Raw genomic sequence first — 25,394 nt, 5'->3', positions numbered from 1 at the left:
ATCAGAGAAGTCTCAAGTGAGGTTTAATGGCCCTACATTTCCAGACAGTACTTACAGCCAGAGCCCAAAGTGGAGAAGGTAAAATCCTACATCAAAATGCAGAGAGACATAGCTTCTTTAAGTGAAAGGCTGGCTCTGTAGAATGGGTCTAAACTTGCACAAAATCTCCCAGAAGGCTGGGGCTGAAAATAGAGATAGGCCAAGGTGATATGTTTTCATTCCAATCCCAAAGAAAGGCAATGCTAAAGAATGCTCAAACTACTGCACAGTTGCACTCATCTCACACTCTAATATAAAGTGATGCTTAAAATTCTCCAAGCCAGGCTTCAGCAATACGTGAACCATGAAATTCCAGATGTTCAAGCTGGTTTTAGAAAAGGCAGAGGAACCAGAGATCAAATTGACAACATCTGCTGGATCATCGAAAAAGCAAGAGAGTTCCAGAAAAACATCTATTTTTGTTTTATTGACTATGCCAAAGCCTTGGACTGTGTGGATCACAAACTGTGGAAAATTCTGAAAGAGATGGGAATACCAGACCACCTGACCTGCCTCTTGAGAAACCTGTATGCAGGTCAGGAAGCAACAGTTAGAACTGACCATGGAACAACAGACTGGTTCCAAATAGGAAAAGGAGTACGTCAAGGCTGTATATTGTCACCCTGCTTATTTAACTTATATAGCAGAGTACATCATGAGAAATGCTGGGCTGGAGGAAGCACAAGCTGGAATCAAGATTGCCAGGAGAAATATCAATAACCTCAGATATGCAGATGACACCACTCTTATGGCAGAAATTGAATAAGAACAAAAGAGCCTCTTGATGAAGGTGAAAGAGGAGAGTGAAAAAGCTGGCTTAAAGCTCAACATTCAGAAAACTAAGATCATGGCATCTGGTCCCATCACTTCATGGGAAATAGAAGGGGAAACAGTGGAAACAGTGACTGACTTTATTTTTCTTCCAAAATCACTGCAGATGGTGATTGCAGCCATGAAATTAAAATACGCTTACTCCTTGGAAGGAAAGTTATGACCAACCTAGACAGCATATTAAAAAAACAGAGACACTACTTTGCCAACAAAGGTCCATCTAGTCAAGGCTATGGTTTTTCCAGTGGTCATGTATGGATGTGAGAGTTGGACTATAAAGAAAGCTGAGTGCTGAAGAATTGATGCTTTTGAACTGTGGTGCTGGAGAAGACTCTTGAGAGTCCCTTGGGCTGCAAGGAGATCCAATCAGTCCATCTTAAAGGAGATCAGTCCTCGGTGTTTATTGGAAGGACTGATGTTGAAGCTGAAACTCCAATACTTTGGCCACCTGATGCGAAGAGCTGACTCATTGGAAAAGACCCTGATGCTGGGAAAGATTGAGGGCAGGAGCAGAAGGGGATGACAGAGGATAAGACGGTTGGATGGCATCACCAATTCAATGGACATGGGTTTGGGTGGACTCTGAGAGTTGGTGATGGACAGGGAGGCCTGCCCTGCTGAGGTTCATGGGGTCACAAAGAGTTGGACATGACTGAGCAACTGAACTGATTGAAGGTGATATGAGAGAAGGGTTTAAATAATAAAATAATATGATATAATAAAATGAAAAATAAAAATCCTGGAGTGTCAGATCTGAAGTTCAGAAAAGAGAGGATTCTTGTTCAAAGGAACCAAGTCTCTGCACAAGAAGGTCACAAAACAGAACAAGTCCTGTGACCTCCATAGCAGCCTCTCTACATTGCTCCTAGAGCTTCCAAGTTGTAGGCAAAATGATGTTAAACCTATAAACTCATGAATTCCTAAGGTGCTTATCAAATTCCTGCATATCTTGTGGGCCTCCTTCTTCTTTGTTTCAAACTAGACTAGCCTTCGTGTTAATCTCACACTTAAAATATGCAGTGTTCTGTACTAGCAATTATATTTTAGTGTTACAGTGCATTAACAAAGCAAAATCATGCCCAGCTTCTTGTTATTTGCAAATAATTAAATACCAGGTAACTGGTAAAATTGATACTGACCTCATCACTGTATTTTCCACATGGTCAACTCTCTAAAATTCGTCTAGAAATGATTTAATTTTTCCCAGCTCATGGCATATTTTTTTCCTATGGCTTCTGGCCTGGGAGTGTAACTGAAAAGAAATGTACAGAAAAATAAGATTCCCAGATTTCTTACAAATTTTTGCTCCTTGTTCTAGACTAGTCATTCTAACTTACACCTATTTTTAAAGAAATAAGTCTATTACTTCTCCTAATACTGAGCATACAAATATTTTGACCAAGAGCAAATTTAAATAGCTACTGAGTCATTATAAGGAATTATTTTTGCAGCTTAAAGTGAGCTTGGAAAGTTTTTCTGAACATTTAATTTTATTTGATTTAAATTTTAGTTTCAAAAAATTTAGACTTTGTCTTTTAGGTGCTCTAATGTTGGAGAAGACTCTTGAGAGTCCCTTGGACTGCAAGGAGATCCAACCAGTTCATTCTGAGGAGATCAGCCCTGGGTGTTCTTTGGAAGGAATGATGCTGAAGCTGAAACTCCAGTACTTTGACCACCTCATGCAAAGAGTTGACTCATTAGAAAAGACTCTGATGCTGGGAGGGATTGGGGGCAGGAGGAAAAGGGGAAGACAGAGGATGAGATGGCTGGATGGCATCACTGACTCGATGGACGTGAGTCTGGGTGAACTCCGGGAGATGGTGATGGACAGGGAGGTCTGGCGTGCTGCGATTCATGGGGTCGAAAAGAGTTGGACACGACTGAGCGACTGAACTGAACTGAACTGAACTGAATTACTTTTATAATAACCTACTCACCTGACAAAGTACCATTCTCCTTACATATGAGTTTCATTCTAGTAACAATAAAATGGAAGTGATAGTTTACTTCAGAAAAAATTGAACAAATACAGATTAAACTACAGTTCCTTTAAAATTACTTAAAACATGCTATTTACATATAACTTTCTGCAACACATTTAAAGTACTATAGTTTATTAATTTGAAGGCACCTTAAAAATGTTTTAACAATGCTGAAATTCATATGTATGTTACATTGCTGTGCACTGAGCTACACTTATGATATACTTGTTTTTGTCTTTACATGTACATATATCCAAAATGCTAAATCTTGCACTGCCTGGCTGCTACCTACTTTCCTGCCAGTTTATCTTCCCACTCTCACCTCTGTGAGCCTGTTCTGCTTACAAAGGTCTATCTGAGCTTCAGGCTTGGTTGCACATTAGGTGTTTATACCATCAGTTCACTATGCCCAGAAAGCAGTTTCCATCTATCTCATCATGCGAACCACTCTATCCTTCAGATCTCAGCCCTTGATGTCCACCAAACTCAACAGGTAGCAGTGCAGTCATAGATATCTCCACTCTCTTACCACTATCTGAAAATTTCTTGTTAGCTTAATTATTTTGTTGTGGTTGTTTAGTCACTAAATCATGTCTGACTCTTTTACGACCCCATGGACTATAGCCAGCCAAGCTCCTCTGTCCATGGCATTTCCCGGGCAAGAATACTGGAGTGGGTTGCCATTTCCTTCTCCAATTTAATTATTAGTTGATTAATTGTCTCCCCTCATCAGAATAGGAGCTCCTGCTGAGTCATGCTACCTGCCTCCTTCACTGCTGTAACCCTAGCACACAGAACAATACCTCACACATAGTAGATACTCAATCAACATGTGTTCAAAGAAAGAATGTCTGTCAAATTTATTTTAACTTCATAATACTGGTATTACCAAGACAAGTTTTAAGATTTAATTTTGTAGGCAAAAGATACAAAAAGAAGGAAATACTAATTGAGCAGACCTGGCTGGTGTGAAAAACTGTGCTCTGTGTTAGATGATACTGGTAGAAACCCCAGATTGTTCTCCTATGTTCATTGTAAGAAACATGCTTCCCAATACAGGAGACATTAGAGACTCCGGTTTGATCCCTGAGTCAGGAAGATCCCCTGGGGAGAGCATGGCAACCCACTCCAGTATTCTTGCCTGAAGAACTCCAACGACAGAGGAGCCTGGAGGTTTACCGTCCATGGGGTCGCAAAGAGTCAGACACTGAAGCAAGGTAGCTTAACATCACTTTCTAAAATCCCTTTCTGTTGTCCCTATGTGTGCTAAGTCGCTTTGGTTGTGTCTGACTCTTTGTAACCCCATGGACTGTAGCCTGCCAGCCTTCTCCGTCCATGGGATTCTCCAGGCAAGAATACTGGAATGGGTTGCCATGCCCTCCTCCAGGGCATCTTCCAAACCCAGAGATCGAACCAGCGTCTCTTGTGTCTTCTGCATTGGCAAGCAGGTTCTTTACCACTAACGCCACCTGTTGTCCTTACTCCCATGGAAAGCAAATCCATACTATCTCTTTTTTTCATGTCTCAAGAAATCACAGAGCAGAGTATCTGCACGTAGTAGGATTAACAAGCGCTTTTTAAAATGAATAAATATAAACATGTTAAGGGACTGATTAGTAATCCCACCCAAGGGGCAATTAGGAATCCCACCCAATGACTGTGGAAGAAACTGAGTGATTCTATGGATCAGACCCACTGTCGGAAGCAGGGAAGTTTTATGTGTAGATCCCAGTCAATGACAGGATCATTGTCTGGGAAAAGTGCGAAGTTCTGTTTCTTAACATCGTGTCATGGAGCCAAGTTTCCTCAATTTCCTTTAGTGGCACAAAGAATGCCCTTATATTTTCTTTTTTTTAAAAAAATTGTTCATCATATCCTCCCCCCTTTTATTTTTCAATTTTATTTATTTAATTATTTTGGCAGTGCAGTATGGCACGTGGGTTCTTAGTTCCTCTGCTGCTGCTGCTAAGTCACTTCAGTCGTGTCCAACTCTGTGTGACCCCATAGACGGCAGCCCACCAGGCTCTGCCATCCCTGGGATTCTCCAGGCAAGAACACTGGAGTGGGTTGCCACCTCCTTCTCCAATGCATGAAAGTGAAACGTGAAAGTGAAGTCTCTCAGTCGTGCCCGACTCTTAGCGACCCCGTGGACTGCAGCCTACCAGGCTCCTCTGTCCATGGGATTTTCCAGGCTAGAGTACTGGAGTGGGGTGCCATTGCCAGGGATCAAACCTGTGTGCCCCCTCCACTCTCACCCTCTACAGTGGAAACCTGGAGTGTTAATGACTAGACTTCCAGGGAAGTCCCCTGCCCTTCTATTTTCATATAATGACTCGACTCTTGAATCACTGGATAAAGTTTTTATTTTATTAAGTCCTTTTCTTTCTAGAAGCTGTTTACTGTGTGCCAATTTAAGGGGATTGTGAAAGCTGTGGGTTAAAATTACAAATGTTAAAAATGGACAGGAAATCAAGATTTCTCCAGGTCTAAGGGTTGTGGCTTCAGGCATGTGTGTTATCAATATTATAGTGTCCTTTTTACAGATAAAGAAACAGTCCTGAGAAACTGAGGGTAAAGAGCCCTGTTTCAGCTTGCTTATTTGTGAGGAGTGAAGATGGCAGTAAGGTTACTTGTCGCATACTTTTCTGTTCTTTGTCATTCTGCTGCTGCTGCTGCTGCTAAGTCACTTCAGTTGTGTCCGATTCTGTGCGACCCCATAGACGGCAGCCCACCAGGCTCCCCCATCCCTGGGATCTCCAGGCAAGAACACTGGAGTGGGTTGCCATTTCCTTTTCCAATGCATGAAAGTGAAAAGTGAAAGTGAAGTCGCTCAGTTGTGTCTGACTCTTCGAGACCCCATGGACTGCAGCCTACCAGGCTCTTCCATCCATGGGATTTTCCAGGCAAGAGTAGTAGAGTGGAGTGCCATTGCTTTCTCCATCTTTGTCATTCTACTCATAGCTAATTCATTTTCAGCCTCAGTCTCATCATTTACAAGTCTCATTTTAAAGCTGAGACAAAAATGCTTCCACCCTGGAGTTCCCTGGTAGCCCAGTAGTTAAGAATCTGCCTGTCAGTGCAGAAGTCACGGCTTCAATCCCTGGTTCAGGAAGATCCCACATGCCCCAGAGCAACTGAGCCCGTGTGCCACGACTACTAAGCCTACGTGCTGTAGCTACTGAAGCTTGTACACTCGAGGGCCCACCAACCACAGCTCACCAGCCCCTGTACCACAGCTACCGAAACCCAAGAACGCTAGAATCAGCAAGTTGCAACTACTGAGGCGCGTGATGCAACAATAGAGCCTGTGCTCTGCAACAAGAGAAGCCACCACAGTGAGAAGCCCATGCACTGAAACTAGAGAGTAACCCTCACTCTCTGCAACCAGAGAAAGCCTGCCTGCAGCAACGAAGACCTAGGACAGCCAAAAATAAATAAATAAGTGTGTGTGTGTCAAAAATAAGTAAATTATTTAAAAAATACTTCCACCATTTAACCAATACCAAGTTATCCAATATCAGAAGAAGAAGAAGAAGAAAAAAAAAACAATCTCAATATTCTGTTTGTTACAGACACTGTGGTGACTTTTATTTACAAAGCCCTTTATCATTTTCATAGTCCACCATACACGTTACTTCTCTTTATAGGGGAGATGTTGCTGATTTTTGATAACAGAGAACGCATAACTGCCTCACAGGGGCAGTAAAAAGAAAGAAATATGGAGGACCCTGACCCTAACCCTAATCTTGTCCTAACCTAAACCCATAAAGAAAGAACAAAGCACAAAGATCTATTTTCTCCAGTGTTATATAGCAGTAGGAGATGGAGTTAGATAAAATCAATATTTAATGTCACCCTTAAATTTGATAGTTTTTCACAAACTTGAAGGTTAAGTGGTATGCTTAGTCCCTCAGTTGTGTCCGACTCTTCGATCCCACGGACTATATCCCGCCAGGCTCCACTGTTGATGGGCTAAACAAATAAACGGTTCTGTGAAAATTTTGCTGGTTTTCTTTGATGGCCAAGATTTATGAATAAGAGAAGAGTTGGACTTTCGTGGTGGCTCAGTGGTAAAGAATCCACCTGCTAGTATAGAAGGCTCAGGTTACATCCCTGGTCTGGGAAGATCCCCCATGCCGCAGAGCAACTAGGTCCTCACACTACAACTATTAAGCCTGTGCTCTAGAGCCTGGGAGCTGCAAGTTCTGAGCCTACATGCCACAACTACTGAAGCCTGAACATGCTAGACTAGTGTTCCACAACAAGAGAAGCCCCTGCCATGAGAAGTCTGATTGCCGCAACTAGAGAAAAGCCTGAGCAGAGACAAAGACCCAGGACAGCCAAAAATAAAAAATTAAATAAAAAACTTTTTAAAAAGAGAAGAGTTTGGTGAATTCACCTATGCTTTACAAAAGAAAAAGAAAATGTGAAAATTCAGTTTAATGTAATCACTTTGGAAATATTTGTGATTGCCTAAAATTTATATTAGCCTTCTCTGGTGGCTCAAACCGTAAAGAATCTGCCTGCAGTGTGGGAGACTTGGGTTCGACCCTGGTTTGGGAAGATCCCCTGGAGGAGGACATGGCAACCCACTCCAGTATTTTTACCTGGAGAATCCCCGTGGACAGAGGAATTTAGCAGGCTACAGTCCATGGGGTTGCAAAAGAGTCAGACACAACTGAACGACTAAGCAAACAATATAAACAAACAATTTTCTCAGTAAAGACCAATCAGCTTGGGCTTCTTAGTTCTTGTGAGGAAAAGCTACACAATTTAATATAATCAAATGAGTGAGGAAAAAGCAGAGGTGACAGGATTCGGAAGAAAAGTCTCACACTGAGGGAAAATAGTGCCACCTGCTGGTGATTATAAAACTTTTTTCATTTTCTTTAAAAAAAGAGCACTGTAATTTTTAAGTTTAAATTTTAAAATAGATTTTAAATTTAAAATAGATCATTAAATTTTAAATCAGAAGACATGGACCACAATTTTGAAATCCAGTGTAATTCTCAGCCATAAAAAGGAACAAAATTGAGTCAGTTGTCGTGATGTGGATGAATCTAGATTCTGTCATACAGAGTGAAGTAAGTCAGAAAAAACAAATGTCACATATTAACTAACACATATGGACTCTGGAAAAATGGTACTGATGAACCTATTTGCGGGACAGGAATAGAGATGCAGATGTAGAGAACAGATTTGTGGACACATCGTGGGAAGGAGAGGGTAGAGCAAATTGAGAGAGTGGTATTGACATAATATACACTTTGTTGTTGTTGTTTTAGTCATTAAGTCGTGACTAACTCTTTTGTGACCCCATTGGCTGTAGCCCACCAGGTTCCTCTGTCCATGGGGCTTTCCAGGCAAGAATACTGGAGTGGGTTGCAGTTTCCTTCTCCAGAGGATCTTCCCGACCCAGGGATTGAACCCATGTCTACTGCAGTGGCAGGCTCTATTGCAATGAGCCACCTGGAAAGCCCCAAATATATTCACCAGCATGTGTAATATAGATAGCTAGTGGGAACCAGCTGTGTAACACAGGGAGCTCAGCTTGATGCTCTGAAATGACCTAGAGGGGTGGGATGGAGGGGAGTATTAGGGAGGCTCTAGAGGGAGGACATCCAACCAGTCCATTCTGAAGGAGATCAGCCCTGGGATTTCTTTGGAAGGAATGATGCTAAAGCTGAAACTCCAGTACTTTGGCCACCTCATGCGAAGAGTTGACTCATTGGAAAAGACTCTGATGCTGGGAGGGACTGGGGGCAGGAGGAGAAGGGGACACCAGAGGATGAGATGGCTGGATGGCATCACTGACTCGATGGACATGAGTCTGAGTGAACTCCGGGAGTTGGTGATGGACAGGGAGGCCTGGCGTGCTGCGATTCATGGGGTCGCAGGGAGTCGGACACAAATGAGCGACTGAACTGAACTGAACTGAACTGAGAGGGAGGGGATATATGTATACTTATAGCTGATTTACTCTGTTGTACAGCAGAAACTAACATAACACTGTAAAGCAATTATCCTCCAATTAAAATTTTAAAATGTTTAATCCAGTATAATTAAATAACACAACAAAAATCACAGTCTATAGCCCCACACTCTTTCTCTCCCTTCTTTCTCTTGTTCTACAGAAATAACTAAGCATCTTCAATCTTTTTAGCTGTGTTTTCTTGTATTCATCTTTAAACATCATTTTGATAATAGTTTAAAGTGGTGCCTCTTGACTTATTCATTTTAGACATTATCTGTTGATTCCATTTTATTATAAATCTCTATTTAGCTTTCCTTCTTCCTTACTCCCATTATACTAAATATTTACTTTGCAATTTTTGGTTACATAAACTTGGGATTTACATTGCTGAACTATATTACAATTTTACATTTCTCTTTCCTTATGAGTCTCCTAGTGTAAAATCACTTTATCACCTTTCTTATTCTCTTTGCTCTTCCTTGATTGTGTATTTGTTTTCATTTGTATCGTTTTCTGTTAGCTTTTACTTTTCCCCATTGGTTATGCCAATTCGTGTTAGTAGTTTGTTTCTAAATGTTTACACAGATTAGATATTTTATCATTTCCACCTTTCTTGGGCATGTTCATTGGGGAATCTTCAGTGCCTGCTCAAATTGGCATCTCTTGCCTTTGGGCCAACTCAGTACCATAACAAACTGTGGAAAATTCTTAAAGCGATGGGAATACCAGACCACCTTAACTGCCTCCTAAGAAACCTGTATGCGGGTCAAGAAGCAACAGTGAGAAATGCACATGGAACAATGGACTGGTTCAATATTGGGAAAGGAGTACTTCAAGGCTATATATTTTCACCCTGCTTATTTAACTTACATGCAGAGTACATCATGAGAAATGCTGGGCTGGATGAATCACAAGCTAGAATCAAGATTTCCAGGAGAAATATCAACAAACTCAGATATACAGATGACACCATCATTATGGCAGAAAGCGAAAGAGGAACTAAAGAGCCTCTTGATGATGGTGAAAGAGGAGAGTGAAAAAGTTGGCTTAAAACTCAGCATTCAAAAAACTAAGATATTGGCATCTGGTCCCATCACTTCATGGCAAAAAGATGGGGAAACAATGCAAGCAGCGACAGACTTTATTTTCGTGGTCTCCAAAATCATTGTGGACAGTAACTGCAGCCATGAAATTAAAAGACATTTGCTCCTTGGGAGAAAAACTATGACAAACCTAGACAGCATATTAAAAAGCAGAAACATCACTTTACCAACTAAGATTTGTCTAGTCAAAGCTATGGGTTTTCCAGTAGTCATCTATAGATGTGAGAGTTGGGCCATAAAGAACACTGAGCACAGAAGAACTGATGCTTTCGTATTGTGGTGTTGGAGTCTCTTGAGAGTCCCTCAGACTTCAAGGAGATTAAACCAGTCAATCCTAAAGGAAATCAACCCTGAATATTCATTGGAAGGACTGATGCTGAAGCTGAAGCTCCAATACTTTGGCCATTTAATGTGAAGAACTGACTCAGTGGAAAAGACCCTGATGCTGGGCAAGACTGAAGGCAAGAGGAGAAGGGGCCAACAGAGGGTGAGATGGTTGGATGGCATTACCAACTCAATGGGCATGAATTTGAGCAAACTATGGGAAATAGTGGAGGACAGAGAAGTGTGGTGTGCTGCAGTCCACGGGGTCACAAAGAGTCGGGCACAACTTAGTGACTGAACAACAACAACAAAAGAGTGATATTTAGATTTAGAATTTGGAGTTCAAGGAATTTTTTGTAGTAAATTACTGCCAGATACAAATTCCTGTGCCTGCTGAATACTGAAGCCAAAAAAACCGAAACACTGGGATTTGGAGCAGTTTTACTGTAAAGGCTAAAGGAGGAGAACTGGTGGCTCATGTGCTACAGACTTAATCCTCTGTATTATTTTGGGGGGAAGAGTTTTTATAGGCAAAGTTCAGGTAAAAGGCACAGTTTGTGTTGCTTTGGTTGGTGGCGAGCTAACAGTGTGGTGTTCGGGGCTCACCTTCTGCACCTGAAATTGCCATCCTCCACCTGGGTTACTGCCTTAGTTCCTTCATAAGAGTTGAAAGATAAGCTATTATGTATATCTCTTAAGGAGGAACAAGGTCTCTTACTTTTTAGCTGCACTATTTTTTTTAAATCTTTCACTATTGTCTTTTGACTGCTCCACATTTCTTCTACATTGCACCCTTTGCCTATTAGTAACTGTCAGAATCTGCCCTTGGGAATTCAGGGAAGGCTTTGGAGAGCGATGCCTTTTTCCTGCTAAAAACTCAGGGGACAGGGAAAGCCTTTTGTATCTAGCAGGGCCCTGTGTAGTCCTAACTGGTTACAGAATTACAGGAAATGAAAAAGAAGTCTGTTCAATTGTGACTAAACCAGTAAACTCACTTTTTAAAAAACACGCTATTTGTCCTTTACAAAGGAAGTCTACATGACGGCAAGCAGGTTGACTAATGGAGAGATAGAAAATTGTATTCCATTAGGAGAATATTTTCTCCAGACTTCTAGGATTTAGCATTTGGAGAATGGTTTCATCCATGAACTTTTCCAGTTTTGTCCTTGAACCTTCACCTAAGCCAGGTATAGAGACGGCCTAAGACCAGCAGTGTGGAGACACACCCCATCTAGGGCCTCTGAGAACCAGGACTCTGGGACACACGTTTATCCCATATCCCTGCTCTGCAGCAGGAACCTGATAGCTCCGTTCGGAGTCACAGGGAGCGCGCGGAGGATGGGAAGTGTAGTCTTTCTCCGCCCCACAGCGCTCCTGGTCTCCGCGGGCTCCCTCTGCGCATGTGCAGCCTTGGTCCCTTTTCTTCCCGTCCGCCTTTGCAGGTCCAGTGAGAAGTTCTTGGAGTTTCTCAGTTACCGGCGGAAGCAGGAAGTCTTGGGCTGCCCTCAGGCCCAGGCGGGACCCCGCAGTGCCCGAGTCTGGCTTGGACCTTAGCTCTGGGAAGGTGGGTGCGGTGTTCCAAATTCGGCTCAGGTAGGCTCCAGCGCAGGTGGAGCTGAGATCCATTAGGAGCAGGGGTTTGGTCCGTGTGGGGTGCGAATACCCGGCCTTGCCTGCAATATGACGGGAACGCTGGGCGGACAGCGGTGGTCGCCCTGGCCGAGTGTGAGCTGGTGTGCTGGGCAGCTCTGCTCCGGAACCAGAGAGACCTGGTCAGTTCCCTCTGTGTCACATGTATTGTGGGCTGGAGAACTAACGTGGAGCAGAGTCAGGTAACTCGTCTGCAAAGAAGGCTATGGATAATGTCTGCTTCATGGGACTGATCCGAGGATTCGAGGTGGCGTCATTAGTAGGAGTTAGCAAAGTGCTAGGTAGTAACCGCCGAAGAAGTGCTAACAGCTGTTGTATTTAAAAGACACTGTGTTCTTTTCATTGGGTGGTTTATTTAAGTCTCCCAGTTATCTCGTGATAACGGGGTGACCCTCTGCATTAAACACAGAAAACAAGAAGCAAATCTGAGTCTCAGCTTGGTGAGGTGGACCTGAATTTGAGAGGACTGTTGACTTCTCTAGGCTCACCAAGCTTATGCCAGAGCCAGGAGTTGAACCGTTCATACTGTTCTGTCATCAGAAGACACTTATCAAGAGTCCCTTTTGAGAAACTGCACCCCACTTCAGTCATTTTTTTTAAATTACCTTAAAGTTCGGCATCTTTTTTACTTGGCTTCCTGTAAATTCTCTACCTCAGTGGGTAAACAATTTTGCTAGGAAAACTGAGGAACATAAAGAATACAGTTGTGTATTCTATTGTGAATTTTAATGAAATAGTATTATCCTTTGATGTTCTTCAGTCGGCTGTTGTTAGGTTTCTGTTTGTATTATTTAAATCAATAGACAAAATAAAAATCAACAGACAAAAATTGAATCTATTTATTTTATTTATTAATATTTATTTTTGGCTGTGCTGGGTCTTAGGTGCTGTTCAGGCTTGTCTGTAGTTGTGAAGAGCAGGGGCTACTCTAGTTTCAGTGCCAGGCTTCTCATTGTGGTGGCTTCTCCTGTTGCAGAGCACTGGCTCTAGGGTACACTGGCTTCAGTTATTGTGGCTGTGGGGCTCCACAGCACAGGCTCAATAGTCGTGGCCCAGCGGCATAGTTGCTCTGCAGCATGTGGACTCTTCCCCCATCAGGGATTGAACCCATGTCTCCTGCATTGGCAGGCGGATTCTTTACCACTGAGCAACCAGGGATGTCCTATTTAAATCTGTTTAAATCAATAGACAAAATTTTCACTGTCAGAAGTGGTAGGTTTAAGCCCTGTAATAATTTTAAACTCAAAAACGGACAGGTGGTGCTTCTACTAGGTCCTTGCCTTTTCAAGGTCTAAGAGGATGCTGTATGAAGGCTACCCCTCAGCTGGCCTGCCGACATGATTGGGAGGTGAATGTAGGAACTGTGTGGCAGGCCAGGTGTCTTGACCCTGTCTTCTTCCTGCCCCTGCAGCTGAGTCGTCACTGTCCTCTACTCTCCCAAGACCCACTGAAAATGAACATATCTGAGGTGAGCTCTTTATTCATCCCCCAATTTGTGGTGTGCATTTAACTCGATTTCAGATTGCTCTCAGTTTGTGTTACCCATCTTTTATGAATGTAAGTTATTTCCCTTTTATTATCAGTTTGCTAAACTTTTGCTTGAATCATGAACATATCCTGAATTATATTGAATACCTTTTTGTATCTATTGAAGTAAAGGTATAGCTGGTTTTCTTTAATCTGCAATTATTAGAGGTAGCAAAAGTGGATTTTGGGGATTCCCAGGTGACTCAGTGGTAAAGAATCCTCCTGCCAAAGCAGAAGAAAAGGAGATGTGGGTTCAATCCCTGGGTGGAGAAGATCCTCTGGAGTAGGAAATGGCAACCGACCCCAATATTTTTGTCTGGAAAATTCCATGGACAGAGGAGCCTGGCAGGCTCTAGTCCATGGGGTCGCAAAGATTTGGATGTGACTGAGCATGCAGGTTTGAATTTCTGTTCTTGTATTGATGAATTCGATTAACCTATAATTTTGTTTTCTTCTCTACCTTACTGCAAAGGCTGAAGGACATGATAGTTTCCTTCACCTGCCCCCATTATAGGCTGTGATGGAAGGAAGAGGCCTATAAGAGAAAATCAGATGGCCAAGAACTGTGCACATCTGGAGTAGATAGCCTATCCCTTCTCTAGGGGATCTTCCCAATCCAGGAATTGAACCAGGTCTCTACCTGTGGTATCTCAGTTATTATTAGTCTTATTGGAGCTCTTACTGTCTGCTCTTTTCTGTTCTCCCCTCCCCTCTCTCTTGTCCCTCACCCCTTTCTCTCTTTAATTCATAGGAGAAAATTCCCTGTCACATATTTCCTTAAACTTACCTCTAAAATTGGACTTTGTAAGTACATCTTCCCTGGTGTCCCAGTTGGTAAAGAATCTGCCTGCAATGCAGGAGACCCAGGTTTGATCCCTGGTTTGGGAAGATTCCTTGGAGAAGGAAATGGCAACCCACTCCAGTATTCTTACCTGGGAAATCCCATAGACAGAGGAGCCTGGAGGGTTACAGTCCACGGGGTAGTCAGAGTCAGACATGACTTAGCAACTAAACCATGTAAATTCTTGAGTTACTTTATTTAAAAAAAATCATAGGTATTTTTTTTTAATTACTACATTTTCACAGAAAATTGTACATTTTTGTCTGTTTTTAAATATATTTTCGTAACGTTATTGATATGTCTCTTGTTATGTCTATGTCTCTTGTTAGGTCTATAATTTTTGTTTTCATGTATTATTTAAGTTTATTTAATAGAGGGAATGCTGATCAGAAAACAACCAAATGTGTGGCCCGTTGGCCCTCTCAGAAATCTAGAATTTCAGGGTCTGAGGATGGGTTGGACATTTGTATTGGTAGCATATTCTAAATACTGAATTGAGGGAACATAGGGTACTCTTGCCTGGAAAATCCCATGGATGAAGGAGCCTTGTAGGCTGCGGTCCATGGGGTCACTAAGAGTTGGACACGACTGAGCGACTTCACTTCCACTTTTCGCTTTCATGCATTGGAGAAGGAAACAGCACCCCACTCCAGTACTCTTGCCTGGAGAATCCCAGGGACGGGGGCGCCTGGTGGGCTGCCGTCTATTGGGGTCCCACAGAGTTGGACACGACTGAAGCGACTTAGCAGCAGCAGCAGCAGACTCAACACTTGTTCGAAGAATTTGTTAACAAAATAAACCATTCATTACTCACAAATAAACAATTTCAAAATGCAGGATTGTTAAACCATTCATTCAGTTCAGTTCAGTTCAGTCACTCAGTTGTGTCTCTTTGCGACCCCATGAATCGCAGCACGCCAGGCCTCCCTGTCCATCACCAACTCCCGGAGTTCACCCAGACTCATGTCCATCGAGTCAGTGATGCCATCCAGCCATCTCATCCTCTGTCATCCCCTTGTCCTCCTGCCCCCAATCCCTCCCAGCGTCAGAGTCTTTTCCAATGAGTCAACTCTTCACATGAGATGGCCAGAGTACTGGAGTTTCAGCTTTAGCATCATTCCTTCCAAAGAAATCCCAGGGCTGATCTCCTTCAGAATGGACTGGTTGGATCTCCTTGCAGTCCAAGGGACTCTCAAGAGTCTTCTCCAACACCACAGTTCAAAAGCATCAATTCTTGGGCGCTCAGCTTTCTTCACAGTCCAACTCTCACATCCATACATGACCACTGGAAAAACCATAGCCTTGACTAGAGGAACCTTTGTTGGCAAAGTAATGTCTCTGCTTTTCAATATGCTATCTAGGTTGGTCATAACTTTTCTTCCAAGGAGTAAGCATCTTTTAGTTTCATGGCTACAGTCACCATCTGCAACAATTTCAGTTTTTTTTTTTTTTTTTTTTTTTAATAGAAGACTGTTTGACTTAACAAAAGTAACAGGGTGTACATCACCAAAGTGTTTTGGAAAACCAGCATCCAGACTTGAACAGTGTTGGGCTGTCCCTTGTTAATAGCAATCTGCAGTCCCAGTTGGGAAAGGGTCCTGGTTGGTGCAGCCACCCTATGGTTGAGACTTCAAATTGCAGTTTGGGGGCTCCTGCTTATAATCCCAGACCAAAACCTGATGTTATCATCAGTTTGCACATAAAAATTCAGCTCTGGTTTAGCTTTTACAATGCTGTTTGTTTCACCTTGTGAATCATAAGACTTCCTAGACTCCAGAGGGCTTAAGAGATTCTAAGACCCACTCCCTTTCTTATGTAGAGTGCTGCCTGACTTGCTGTGCTTACAGGCTCGCATGGAATCCGGGCAGTGTCCAGGCAGGTCAGAAGCAGGTCTGAGGCCTGCTCTCCTGCTTCTGATGCCTGAATAGGACTTCCTCCATTTTAATTTCTCTAACACTCTGAGTCTAAAATCTAAGCAGAAATCAGACTCATTGAGGTCTGTGATCATTTCAAATTATTTATTTGTGGTACAAAGTATGAATCAACGTTATATTATTATTATTTTCTAATAGAGTTTTTTAGGCTAGCATGATTTTTGTCAGAAGATACTTTCTTCCTGGAATTGCCTGGACACCTAAATTAAAGAAATGTGTGTGTGTGTGCATGTATGCTTGTATATATTGTTTTTAGCTTTTCCTTTTGATCTATGTGTTTCATTTTTTAAATATTACACACTGTCTTGATTAGTGGCTGTGTGATATGTCTTGAAATCAAGTAATATTAGTCCAACTTTGTTCTTTTCCAAAATGCTTTTCATATTCTAGACTTTTTTGCCTTTCTACATAAATATTAGAATTAGCTTGTGATTCTTAAAAAAAAAAAAAAAGACCTGTGATTTCATTGAATCTGTGGATCTCTTTGTGGAGAAGTGATAGCTCCACCATATTGAATCTCCTAATTTATGAATTCAATATTTATCTCTGTTTACTAGTTTTTTAGAGAATTTTGAGGTAAGAAAGGGCATGGCCTGACTTATAATTTAAAATATAACTCTCAAAATGGACTCTAGTGAAGCAGTTGCAGAAACAGATGAGTTAGCAGGCTCTTTCAGCTCTTCTAAGATTTGATGATGCGTTGGATGATTTTGTTGTTTTTTAGTTGCTGAGTCATGTTTGACTCTTTGAGACCCCATCAGCTTTAGCCTACCAGGCTTCTCTGTCCATGGGATTCTCTAGGCAAGAACACTGGAGTGGGTTGTCACTTCCTTCTCCATGGGATCTTCTGACTCAGGGATTGAGCTCAAGTATCCTGCATTGGCAGGCAGAATGTTTACCACTGAGCCATCAGGGAAGCCCCAGCTGATTTTACTTGATTCCACTTTAGCTCAAATGGAAAGAGCCTGGGATGCTTTGGCCAGCTGTTAAACCTGAGTCTGAGAATGCTACTTCATAAATATTGATGTGAAGACTCTCACCCAAGCTTGCATTGTGGTCATGGATATAATTTGGAAAAAAGAACTCTTTGAATAAACTGTGTTTCTTTTAACCTTCTTTTCAAAAGAAAAATAATATTTGTGTGGGTTTTGGAGGTTGAACCAAAAGCGTGCCTGCTTCCCTAGGACATTGCATATAAAGAGTATACTGTTAGATATTTTTTATTTTTGATAATGTGAAAAAATTTTCAGTTTTTGTCTTATATTTTTAACCATAAACTGATAGAAATTAGTTCCAAAGGTATTTTCCACATCACCTAAATTTGAATTCTTCAGATTGATGAGAAATGTGCCTTCACAGACATCAGTGTCATTCAAGGATATGAGTGTGGAGTTTACCTGGAAGGAGTGGCAGCATGTGAATCCTGCTCAGAGGACCCTGTACAGAGATGTGATGCTGGAGAACTATAGCCACCTTGTCTCACCGGGTGAGCCTACTTTATTATAGGACTCTGACTCGGGTGCAGTTGATCTTCTGTTCCTGCTTTTTTTTTTAAGTAAATTACCTGTATTGAGGAGTAATTGACAGAAAAGAAAATTTAACAGGTTTCTGTGTATACTAGAATGAATTCTGGACAATATGTACAGCTGTGCCACCAAAGTCACAATACAGATTATTTCTGCCATGTGAAAGTTTTCCTTGGCTGTTCTCTGTCCTCTCTTGACACCTATTTTCTGATAATCACTGATCCTCTTTTTGTTTCAATACTTTCTCCCCCCCTCCACTTTTTTTTCTAAAAGATTGTGCCAAGTCTTAGTTGTGGCACACCGGATCTTTAGTTGCTGCATGTGGTATCTAGTTCCCTGACCAGGGATGAAGCCTGGGCACCCTGCATTGGGAGTGTGTTGACTTAGGCACTTGACCACCAGGGATGTTCCCTACTTTTCCCTTTTTTGGAAATTCATATAAATGGAATCATACTTTATGTACTGCCTGTATGACTTCTTTCTCCTTGTATAATTCTTTGGTGACTGTTTATGTTGTTTTATCTGTATTTATTCCCTTTATTGAAGAGTAGTGTATTTTTAATTATAGATGTTGAGATCCTTTTTAGTTTGATGCTAATCATAACTAAATGTGCTATGAATATTTGCATCTACATCGTGTGAGGCCATATTTTTATTCCCTTGTGAAAAGACCCTCGGGTGGTTTCCTGGGTCTCATGAAATAATTATACCTGTAGGAATGCCTGGTTTTATTTAGCTTTACTTTATTAGGCTTTCCAGCCGAGAATGTTTTTTACAAATGGGAAGTTTGTGTCAATCCCCTGGGTCGGACTGCATATCGGTATTTGAACCGTATTTGCTCACTCTGTGTCTCTGTGTCACATTTTGGAAATTCTCATAACATTTCAGACTCTTTCACTGTTATATTTGGTAAGGTGATCTGTGATTGTTGATGTTGTATTGTAATTGTTTTGGGGCACCGTGAGTTGCACTCATATGAGATGGTGAACTTCATTAGTAAATATTGTGTGTGTTCAGATTTCCCCTGTGACTGGCCATTCCCCAGTCTCTTCAGGCAGGCCTCCTATTCCCTGAGACACAGCAATATTGAAACTGGGCTAATTAATAACCATACAATGGCTTATAGCTGTTGAAGTGAAAGGAAGAGTTACATGATACTTTAAATTAAGTTAGAAATTATTAGTAAGGAAGTTATGCTGAAAGGCGAGATAATACTGAAAAAACTAGGCCTATTACACCAGTTGGCCAACTTATGAATGCAAAATTTTGAGGGAAAATTAAAGTGCCAACTCCAGTGAACACATGAATGATAAGAAAGTGAAATAACTTGATTGCTGATATGGAGAATATTTTAGTGTTCTGAAAAGAAGGTCAAACCACCCACAACATTCAATTAAGTCCTTGGCAAGGTCCTGAGTGTCTTCAATTCTATGAAGGCTGAGAGAGGCAAGGAACCTACAAAAGAAGAGTTTGAATCTACTATAGGTTGATTCATGAGGGTTAAGGAAGGAAGCCATCTCTATAAGATGAATGTGTAAGGGGGAACAGCAAGGGCTGATGAAAAAGCTGCAGGAAGTTATTATCCAGAAGATCTACTATAGCTTAGATGATTAATGCAGGTGGCCACACTTCACAAGAGTTTCAGAATAGGTGAAATACTTCTCTATTGGAAGAAGATACCATACAGGACTTTCATAGGTAGATAATGGGTAGACAGATGTCCATGCTTAGCTTCAAAGCACACGCTGACTCTCTTGTTAGGGGCTAGTGCAGCTGGTGACTTTAAGTTGAAGCCAGTGCTCATTTGCCATTCTGAAAATTCTAGGGCCCTTAGGCATTGTGCTGAATCTTCTTTGCCTGAGCTTCATAAATCAACAACAAAGCCTGGGTGATGGTACATAGGTTGATTTGGCAGGGTTTGAGAGGATTCAGTAATTTTGAAAGAGATTTTAGGGTTATTGAAAAATGCTGTTAATTTGTGTTGCATTTTATGGAGAAATCCTGACAGGAGTTAATTGGTGTGACAAGCTTCATTGTTGTCTTTAAAGAAATTGCCATAACCATTCCATCCTTTAGTAGCCATCACCATTAATACTCAGCGGATGTCAACATTGACACAGGATCCTCCAGCAGCGAAGTTATCAGGCACAAAATGATCCGAGGATGGTTAATAATATTTTAACAATAAGGTGTTTTGTAATTAAGGAATATATAATTTTTTTAGACATAATGCTGCTGTACATAATTAGGCTTCCCTGTGTTTAAACAACTTTCTTATGTATTAGGAAGGCAAACAGTTTGTGATTCAATTGTGATATTCACTTTATTGCAGGAACCACACCTGTAGTATCTTTTAAGATCTGCCTGTATATGAAGGAAAAAAAAAAAGCAATTGCCAGATTTGTTTAAAGTACATGTGTCATTTATGTGGGCATTAGCAACATATAGTAGTTCTGCTTGCTCCATGCCTACACCCTCATTTTGTGTTGTAAACCTGACGAGTTTTGATCCTTTTATTGGGTGTCTGCTGTATATACTTGGTTTCATTTCTCTTTGATGATGAACAACTTTCGTATGCTGGTTGGCCATTCACATAGCTTTTAAAAAGGTATGTTCAGATTCTTACCATTTGTTTTGTTTGAGTTTTCTGTCTAGTAATTCAAAATATACTTCTTTATGTAATCTTGATGACTTTTATAAGATGCACCTTTTGGAAATTTTTTCTTTTAATCTATGGTTGACCATTTTGTTTGCTAACAATTGGGCAAAATATTTTCATGTTGTGATGATGTTCAGTGTATCATTTGCTTCAGTTTCTGTTCCATTCCCCCCATCCCTCTACTTAATAAATTGCCTAAGCAAAGGTCATTCAGATTTTGTCCTGTATTTTTCTTCTGTAAATGTCCTTCGTTTAGGTTTTACATTTAAGTCTTTGACTTTTTCCCATTCATCTCTGTACATGGTGTGAAATATTACTTGTCTTTCTCTTTGCAGCCAAATATCTACTTAATGGACTGATTATCCTTTCCCTATTTAGTTGCCTTGGCACCTTTTTAAATAAATTGTGTATATATGCATAGGCTTATTTCTGAATATCATTCTGGTTTATTGATCTAAATACCTATGTGAATATGAATCATGCACTTTTTAAATTAATCTGGCTCTGTAGTATGTTTTCACATCAGAAAGAATAAGTCCTCTTAGTTTTTTCTTAGATTGTTAGTTTCTTTCCCTATAAATTTAAAAAAATATGTTTTTTGGAAATCCTAGTAGTATTATGTGAGGATTGTATTGAATATGTAGAAGAATTGGGGGAAATTTTGCATCTAATACTGAATTTTCTGATCTGTGAACGTCTTTCCTTTTCCTTAGCTTTTAATGTTCCTTTGGAATGTGTTGTAGTTTTCCCTTACATATCTTCAATCTTTGTTGTGAGCTGTGCCCTTAAGTCTTCTGATGCTACAATGATACTTTTCAAACTTCAAGTTTCAATTGTTTTCTGGATTTATATAGATAATATAATTTATGTTCATTTTTGTTGTTTCTATTTGATATTTCACTTGTTACTCCTCCTAGCTGTTTTGAAGACTCCTTAAACTTTTATATATGAGATAATATCATTTGTAAATAAAGATATTTTTATATTTTTCTAATCTTCATTTCTTTTAACTTGTTTCTTTGGCTGGGACTTAATGTGAAATAATTTATTATTGACATCCAAGTATGATATTAGTCATAAGACTTAAATAGTTGCTCACTGTTACCTATTTCTTTTCTTCCTATTCTTAGTGCCATAAAATTAGGATCATTTTTTCCTTAAATATTCATACTAGAATTCACTAAGGAGGCAATCTGGACCTGGAGTTTTCTTTGTCAGAACTTTTTTTTTTTTAAATAACAACTTGACTGCAATATAATTCATGTACCCAAAATTGATCCTTTTAGTTTATACAATTCAATTTATACAAAAAAAAACATACTTTTTAATATGTTCATAGACATATGGGACTATCACCACTACTTTTTTTTATTATATTTTCATCACCCCCAAGAGGAACTCTGTACCCATTGGTAGTCACTCTCCGTTTCTGCTCCCCAGCCCCTAGGAACTACTAATTTACTTTGTGTCTAAGAGATTTGACTATTCTAGAGGTTCCACATCAATAGAATCACAAAATATATAGCCTTTTGCGGCTTCTTCCACTAAGCATGATCTTTTTATAGTTTACCAGAGTTATAATATGTATTTATCATCCACTTCTGCAGCCATGAAAAAGACGCTTACTCCTTGGAAGGAAAGTTAGGACCAACCTAGACAGCATATTCAAAAGCACAGACATTACTTTGCCAACAAAGGTTCGTCTAGTCAAGGCTATGGTTTTTCCTGTGGTCATGTATGGATGTGAGAGTTGGACTGTGAAGAAGGCTGAGCGCTGAAGAATTGATGCTTTTGACCTGTGGTGTTGGAGAAGACTTTTGAGAGTCCCTTGGACTGCAAGGAGATCCAACCAGTCCATTCTGAAGGAGATCAGCCCTGGGATTTCTTTGGAAGGAATGACGCTAAAGCTGAAACTCCAGTACTTTGGCCACCTCATGCGAAGAGTTGACTCATTGGAAAAGACTCTGATGCTGGGAGGGATTGGGGGCAGGAGGAGAAGGGGACGACAGAGGATGAGATGGCTGGATGGCATCACTGACTCGATGGATGTGAGTCTGGGTGAACTCCGGTGATGGACAGGGGGCCTGACGTGCTGCGATTCATGGGGTCACAAAGAGTCAGACACAACTGAGTGACTGATCTGATCATCCACTTCAATTTCTGGTTAAGTAATCTTTGATTGTATGGTTATATCATATTTTGTTTACCACTCAATGAGCTTTGGTTGTTTCCACTTTGACAGTTGTGAATAATGCTGCTATGAGCAGTTGTAGAAACATTTTTGTGTTCACAGTTTTTCATTCTACTTTGTATATATTTTGAGTGAAATCACTGGGAGCTATAGTAACACTGTTTAAGTGCCAAAACACTATTCCAAAGCAGTGGCAAGTTTTTAGCAGCCCACTGACAAAGAATGAGAGTTCCCATTTTCCCACATATACCTTAATGATTATTATTTTCTTTTATTTTTAAAGCCCTCCTAATGGGTATGAAAGAGTTTCATTATAGTTACGAGTTGAGTTGCATCTCCCTGACTTTGAGCATCTTTTATGTGCTAATTGCTTACTGCCTGTTCGTATATGTTCCTTGGAAAAATATCTGTTCATATCAATTATCCAGTTATAGATTGGGTCATTTGTCCTTTTTTACTGTTAACTTATAAGTTTTTTTAGTAAATTTCTGGATACACGTTTCTTTATCAATTACATATTTAATAAATATTTTCTCCCATTCTGTGAATTGTCTTTTCACTCTCTGCATGGAGCTCTTTGAAGTGCAAAAGTTTCTTATTTTGATACCATACAGCCGAACTGTTTTCTGTTTTATTTGTTTTTGTCAAATCTAAGAATCTAATTCTAACTCAATCAAAAAATTAATCATTTTTTAAAATGTAATTTTGGCTGCACTGGGTTTTTCTTGCTGCGCATGGGCTTTCTCTAGTTGCAGTGAGCAGAGGCTACTCTAGTTGTAGTGTGCAGGCTTCTCATTGCGGTGGTTTCTCTTGTTGGAGAATACCTGCTCATGGGCATGCAGGCTTCAGTAGTTTTTATGTGCAGACTCAGTAATTGTGGTACTCGGGCTGTGTTGCCCAAGGCATGTGGAATATTCCCAGATGGGGATATTGGCAGGATTGACTGCATTGGCATGTGAATTGTTAACCACTGGACCACCACCCGCTCCCTGCCACCTGCCCCAGGAATTCCCACTGCTATGTTTTTTTCTTCATATTTTACAATTTTTTTTCTTCTATGTTTAGATTTATTACTGATTTTTGGTCTTTATTTTCATGTCTATTCTTACATCAGTACTACCTTAATAGTATAGTATGGTAGGACTTTCCTGGTAGTACAGTGGATAAGAATCCACCTGGCAATGTATGGGACATGAGTTCTATTCCTGCAGTGGGAAGATTCCACTTGCCTCTGAGCAACAGATCCCTTCCGACACAGCTACCGAGCCCACACTTTAGAGCCTAAGAGCCACAAGTATTGAAGCCCTTGTACTTGATCATGTGCTCTCTGTAACAAGAGAAGCTACTGCAAAGAGAAGCCCATGTACTGTAACTAGAGAAACCCTGAGCACAGCAATGACAACCCAGCACACCAAAAATAAATGGTTAATTAAAACAAATTTGGAAAACTGAAGGTTTAAAAAAAGTAGAATATGATATTGTGATGAGTAAGAAGAAGTAGTAATGTATGATATTGTGATTTATAATAAGTACTTAGTCTTCATCTGTGTTTCTGGTACAAAGTTCTAAAATGATTGCAGTTTCTTAAATGATAAGAGAGAGATTGATATTATTTTGTTTTCCATAACAGAATATTCAAAACAATATTTATAACAAATGCTTTTTGTTATTCATAACATACCTCTTTCAACCACACTTGAGTTCATGTTAAAGAGGTGACTTTGAAAACCTGAGCATGTAGGCTTGTTCCAGGAATACCAATCAAATGATTAGAGGGTTGTGACTTCTAGTCCCACACTCTTGACTTCTAGGCAGGGAGGGGGCGGGGAGGCTTTAGATTGACTTAATTACTAATAACAATTATTCCTACATGTTGAGGTCTCCATAAATATTTCTGAACTCTGGGTACAGAGAACTTCATTGTTGCTGAACATTTGGAGGTGGTGGTAGGGTGAGGCTCTTAGATGGCCTGGAAGGTCTGCCCTATGCAGCTTTTTTATCTGACTGTTACTGAAATGCGTGCTTTGTGATAAAACTGGCAATCTATTAAAGGTAAGAAACTGTTCTTTGGAGTTCTATGAGCTACTACTACTACTAAGTCGCTTCAGTCGTGTCTGACTCTGTGTGACCCCATAGATGGCAGCCCACCAGGTTCCCCCATCCCTGGGATTCTCCAGGCAAGAACACTGGAGTGGGTTGCCATTTCCTTCTCCAGTGCATAAAAGTGAAAAGTGAAAGTGAAGTGACTCAGTCGTTTCTGACTCTTAGTGACCCCATGGACTGCAGCCTACCAGGCTCCTCTGTCCATGGGATTTTCCAGGCAAGAGTACTGGAGTGGGGGGTCATTGCCTTCTCTGATTCTAGCAAATTAAATCAGAGGGTGAGGATATGGGGCCTCTGATTTATAGTCAGTTGATCTGAGTCACAGGTCGCAATCTAGACTTGTAATTGACATCTAAAGTTTGAGGAGGTGATTTTGTGGGACTCAACCCCTGGACAATGGGATCTGCAGATACTGTCAGAACTGAATTGAAACATCCATATTCAGCAATCAGAAGTGAGGTAGTATTGAGAATACAAAAGTATTTTGTGAGTAGAGACAGTAATATAAATGAGAAACAGGAGGGTTTGATGTAAACAGAGTAATTGAAATTGCAAATTGTGAACCCTCCCTCCCAATTTTTAAATTATTTTACCTATCCTTGTTTCTTGTCATTCTTTATTCTGCAGCAGTGATTTCTACCAATTTGTCTTTCAGCTCACTTATTCATTCTTCTGCCTCATGTTTTCTGTTAACTGATTCCTTTTTGTGT

The 25,394-nt window shown here is 40.6% G+C and overlaps 1 protein-coding gene across 1 annotated transcript in view; it reads left to right on the top strand.

Annotated features, from left to right (window-relative positions):
• LOC147367288 (zinc finger protein 41-like) overlaps positions 1 to 23,123 on the top strand; it is a 44,282-nt gene extending 21,159 nt beyond the window's left edge. Inside the window, exons 2-5 of the mRNA XM_086414119.1 lie at positions 11,623 to 11,817; positions 13,315 to 13,371; positions 17,565 to 17,691; positions 21,998 to 23,123. Of these exons, the coding sequence (XP_086270245.1) occupies positions 11,623 to 11,817; positions 13,315 to 13,371; positions 17,565 to 17,691; positions 21,998 to 22,035 (417 nt within the window). The 3' untranslated portion in view covers positions 22,036 to 23,123. The remainder of the gene's footprint in view (positions 1 to 11,622; positions 11,818 to 13,314; positions 13,372 to 17,564; positions 17,692 to 21,997) is intronic.
• Positions 23,124 to 25,394: the final 2,271 nt, after the last annotated feature.

This window comes from Bos grunniens, chromosome 8 (genome assembly GCF_055505025.1).
Source record: "Bos grunniens cultivar Pamir isolate PY7600 chromosome 8, Bosgru_T2T1.0, whole genome shotgun sequence".
Lineage (NCBI taxonomy): Eukaryota > Metazoa > Chordata > Mammalia > Artiodactyla > Bovidae > Bos > Bos grunniens.
The sequence above is the reverse complement of the archived record's forward strand: the minus strand, read 5'-3'. Positions and strand labels throughout refer to the sequence as shown.